This window comes from Lottia gigantea (assembly GCF_000327385.1).
Source record: "Lottia gigantea unplaced genomic scaffold LOTGIsca_2328, whole genome shotgun sequence".
Lineage (NCBI taxonomy): Eukaryota > Metazoa > Mollusca > Gastropoda > Lottiidae > Lottia > Lottia gigantea.
Window position 1 is genome coordinate 1 of NW_008708662.1, and position 5,188 is coordinate 5,188.

General features: G+C 34.0%; 1 protein-coding gene across 1 annotated transcript; it reads right to left on the reverse strand.

Moving 5' to 3' along the window:
• Positions 1-419: 419 nt before the first annotated feature.
• LOTGIDRAFT_147366 (hypothetical protein) lies at positions 420-4,410 on the reverse strand (the record flags this gene model as incomplete). Its single annotated transcript, XM_009055116.1, has 4 exons — positions 420-634; positions 932-1,041; positions 3,722-3,852; positions 4,321-4,410. Coding segments are annotated over 4 exons (546 nt in total), but the record flags the coding sequence as incomplete, so codon positions are not given.
• Positions 4,411-5,188: the final 778 nt, after the last annotated feature.

The window sequence follows — 5,188 nt, forward strand, 5'->3', positions numbered from 1 at the left end:
GACCAAACCTTTTGGCATTGATCTTTCCTGGATTACCTGTACCCATTTACAGCTGGGTTGACTGGAATAATGAGGATCCTTTCTACCAGCTGGTCCTTGACCAAACCTTTTGGCATTGATCTTTCCTGGATTACCTGTACCCATATACAGCTGGGTTGACTGGAATAATGAGGAAAGATGACTTATTCTGTACCCATTTACAGCTGGGTTTAATGGAAAGGGAAAGGTGCGCCATTTTTTTGACCAATCGTACCTTAGTTTCAGAAACGGGAATTTTTTTTTAGCTAAGCTAATCAGTAATAATGTTCACAGCTCACTGTCGAAATTTGAGCCTTTAAATCCATGTGTGTCAAGAATTATCTGATTATCGTACATTTCTAGTATTTCTGAAGACTATTTAAACATATTCAAAACTCAAATCAACATCCCAGCCCCTCCCCTTCGCCAAAAAAGGGCAATAAAGCACATACCTGCCTATGGGCCCACACAACAGAGCCCAGGAGTTTCCAGGTTCCTCCTCTTCTATCCATTCGAACCATACGTAGAATTTGGAAGAAGCGAAGACCCCGAAGAGAGGAAGTTGCGAACATATCTTGTGTTCCACCAATGGCTAAAGTTGTGATGCTTGCAGCTACTAATATAAAATCTGAAAGAGAAATTCATTTTTCAATTTGAGACTCTGACACATGGTTTGTATACAATGAAAGTACAGAAGTAGACTATCTTACAGAGCATTGAAACGATAATGCTAAACTGTATATGACATACAACGCTTAGTTTTAGTAGAATTGCAGGAACCACAGACGTCTGATTGAAAATTGGAATGGTACAAATTGATGCTATCAGTGTCCCTGATACACATAAAAACCCTAGTCTAGTCTTAGTGGAATTGCAGGAATCACAGAAGTCTGATTGAAAATTGGAATGGTACAAATTGATGCAATCAGTGTCTTTGATACACATAAAAAGCCTAGCCTAGTCTTACTGGAATTGCAGGAACCACAGACGTCTGATTGAAAATTGGAATGGTACAAATTGATGCTATCAGTGTCCCTGATACACATAAAAAAATTAGAAAATCTCTTTACAATGCCTTTAACTATCTCTTTCACAGATATTACTGATGCAATAAAATCATTTTAACAAGTGATACGGATGGCAAAATTATAAATAAGATGGCAATAATTCAGACAACTCTATTCATTAAAAAAAAACAGCCTGAAGGTAAGTACTCAGAAACCAAAAAAAAATAAACGCAAAGAATCCAATTAAATTCTTACAGATATAAACTATCGAACAGGAAGCAAGTTGTTAAAACTTCCTGAAATTGATTCCAGAGGCATTGAAATTACCATATAAAGCTTGGCATAATGGCAAAAAAATCGGTCTGAAATTCCATGCAAGAATGTCAGAATAGTCTTTGATATTTCCTGATACTGCTTCCAGGATGAAAAGTAGGAACAACCAGAAGAATTGTTAATGTCCATTTTAGGCTTGGCAGAATAGTGAAAAATCGGTCTGAAAATTACCATTTTAGGTTTGTCAGAATAGTGAAAAATTGGTCTGAAAATTACCATTTTAGGTTTGTCAGAATAGTGAAAAATTGGTCTGAAAATTACCATTTTAGGTTTGTCAGAATAGTGAAAAATCGGTCTGAAAATTACCATTTTAGGTTTGTCAGAATAGTGAAAAATCGGTCTGAAAATTACCATCTTAGGCTTGGGAGAATAGCGAAATATTGGTTTGAAAATTACCATTTTAGGTTTGGCAGAATAGTGAAAAATTGGTCTGAAAATTACCATTTTAGGCTTGGAAGAATAGCAAAAAATTTGTTTGAAAATTACCATTTTAGGTTTGGCAGAATAGTGAAAAATTGGTCTGAAAATTACCATTTTAGGCTTGGCAGAATAGCGAAATATTGGTTTGAAAATTACCATTTTAGGCTTGGCAGAATAGCGAAATATTGGTTTGAAAATTACTATTTTAGGCTTGTCAGAATAGTGAAAAATCGGTCTGAAAATGACCATTTTAGGCTTGTCAGAATAGTGAAAAATCGGTCTGAAAATGAAAATTTTAGGCTTGGCAGAATAGCGAAAAATCAGACTGAAAATTACCATTTTAGACTTGGCAGAATAGTGAAAAATTGGTTTGAAAATGACCATTTTAGGCTTGGCAGAATAGCGAAAAATCAGACTGAAAATTACCATATTAGGCTTGTCAGAATAGTGAAAAATCGGTCTGAAAATGACCATTTTAGGCTTGGCAGAATGGCGAAATATTGGTTTGAAAATTACCATTTTAGGCTTGGCAGAATAGTGAAAAATTGGTCTAAAATTCCAAGTTGGAATATCAGGATAGTCTTTGACAACGCAAATTGGAATCATAAAGACATTCTTTGACAAGCGAATGGAATTTATTCATAAAGGTGTCTGATAATTCCATAGCCATTTTTCCCCTGTCATCTTGGAAAGATACAAACTAATTTCTACCAAATGAATGAAACTTGTATACTAATTACTCATTTCCATTCAAAATAGAATTTTATCACTTAAAGGGAACCTTCCCACAATTTACAAAAATCTTATAATTCCTTTAAAAATATCTCAAACTAGGAATTTTACTCACTATTTCTATAGATGTCTTTTCTATATATGACAGTGTCTCAAGAAAAGACGAGTCGTCATTTTAACTTTCAAACGTGGATAATTCTAGACACACATGGATTTGAAGGCTCAAATTTCGACAGTGAGCTGTAAACACTATTACTGATTAGCTTAGCTAAAAAATTCCTGTTTCTAAGACTAAGGTACCATTGGTCAAACGGATGGTGCATCTGTCCCTTTAATAAGCACTTTTCTCCAATAACAGGAGTCATACTATCTGGTGTGACAAGAAGTTTATAATGGTCTTAATAAGGCTTCCTAGTTTTAAGCCGTTTGTATCTTAAAGCCATTAGCTCTCTATTTGTGTTTGGCTTGCGGCCTTCGTCAACCTCCAGTAGAAGTTCAAACTGTCCATTAAAATACCTCGTGACAGCTCTTAATTTACTACATACCAACTGCTTGAGAGAAATAGATATTATGTTTCATTTATTTTCAATGAGCTAAGTCACTCATTCTAGATATTTTGTTTCATTTATTTTCAATGTACTTTAATGATTTCAAGTACTTCATGATTCCACCTACTTAATGTACTTTAATGATTTCAGGTGCTTAATGATTTCATGTACTTTAATGATTTCAAGTACATTAATAATTCAATGAACTTTAATGATTCAATGTACGTAAATGATCCTAAAAATTCAATGTACTTAGATGATTCCAGGTACTTTAATGACCCAACATAGTTTAATAATTCCATGTACTTTAATGGTTTCAATGTACTTAATGATTCCAAGTAATTAATGATTCCATGTACTTAAATGATTCAAGGTACTTTAATGACCCAACATCCAATGTAGCCTACTTCAATGATTCAATGTACTTAAATGATTACACATACTTAATGTACTTTAATGATTTCACGTACTTAATGTGCTTTAATGATTCGAGGTACTTAATGTACTTTAATGATTCGAGGTACTTACTGTACTTAAATGATTCGAGGTACTTAATGTACTTTAATGATTCCACATACTTAATGTGCTTTAATGATTCGAGGTACTTAATGTACTTTAATGATTCCACGTACTTAATGTACTTTAATGATTCGAGATACTGACTTACCTATGATACAAAGAGGTCGTTTAAAAAACCTCATTCTACCTCGTAATCCCTGATATCGTGAACGGCAACCAGAAGCCCATAATCTCAACATAAACTCCGAAGCAATCCATAATAACATTACAATTTCCTGTAAATACAAAACAGAGTGCATTGTGGTCCAGTACATATATTTGAACATCCAGGAACCATTGAGAACATAGACAAAATGGGCCACTGCTATTTTAGCAAGTTTGAAGATGGGTTTCCTTATTTTTTAGTGTCAAATTAAGCAAACTATTGGTGTTTGTGTAATTGGTGTTTCTAATGAATTATCATGTATTCTTAATCATAATTCATGCTATCAATGTCCCTGATACACATAAAAAATGGAGAAAACTTTTTTTTCGATTTTCCAACTGTCGAGGGATCTTTTACGTACACAGTCTGTAGCACACGGGGCCTCGGTTTGTTGTCCCATCTGAACGACTAGACGCTTTTTCCATGTCAGTTCCTCTTGCCTGTATCATTGACAGGGGGAAACCGGGTTGAAAAATCTGCAGGTATGGGATTAAATCCAGGACCAACAACTTCGTGGATCAAAAAAGAAAATACTTACTGTATACATAACATAACAACTCAACATTTTTTGGAATTCTTGAATGGAAGCTAATACACTTAGAACAAGGCACAAAATAACCATAGCAAACCTGAAATTACAAAGTTTATATACTGTATAATTCTGAATATAACGCGCGCCATTTTCTACTACCAATCTAAGCACCAAAGGTTGAAAAAAACTTAAACTTGGCACAATGGAACAGTGGAAATTTAGCAGGACAGACAGTAACACTGCCAGTTAGAGTGTTGGGATTCGATGTCCAATAAATGGTGGTTGTGGGTTCTTATCTCCGTCAGTGTGTGAAAGTCATCTTCCTCATTTGAGCAAAATTTGGTAGCATTGAGCAATTTTCCACTTTCATGAAATCAGCTCGAACTAATGTGTTGCCAATATGTTGTTTGGATTTTGGATTTCGTTTTGTGGTTTGGATCGTTAGAACTCAAATTGAGATGGACATTGGCAGACTATCGATCAATAATCAATTAATAATCAAAATAACCCTGTAAATACTAAATTAAAAACATGACAAAATTCTTAATTTCATGGGTTATTTTTGTGTCATAGAAGTATATTCTTGTTTTGATCAGTTATTATAGTTTATTGCGGGTATGTTATGTGCTGAAGAGAAACCCTGTAAATACTAAATTAAAAACATGACAGAATACTTAATTTCATGGGTTATTTTTGTGTTACAGAAGTATATTCTTGTTTTGATCAGTTATTATAGTTTATTGCGGGTATGTTATGTGCTGAAGAGAAACCCTGTAAATACTAAATTAAAAACATGACAGAATACTTAATTTCATGGGTTATTTAAAAAACGTAACCATTTGAACACATGACGGAAGTAGACACGTCAATCAAA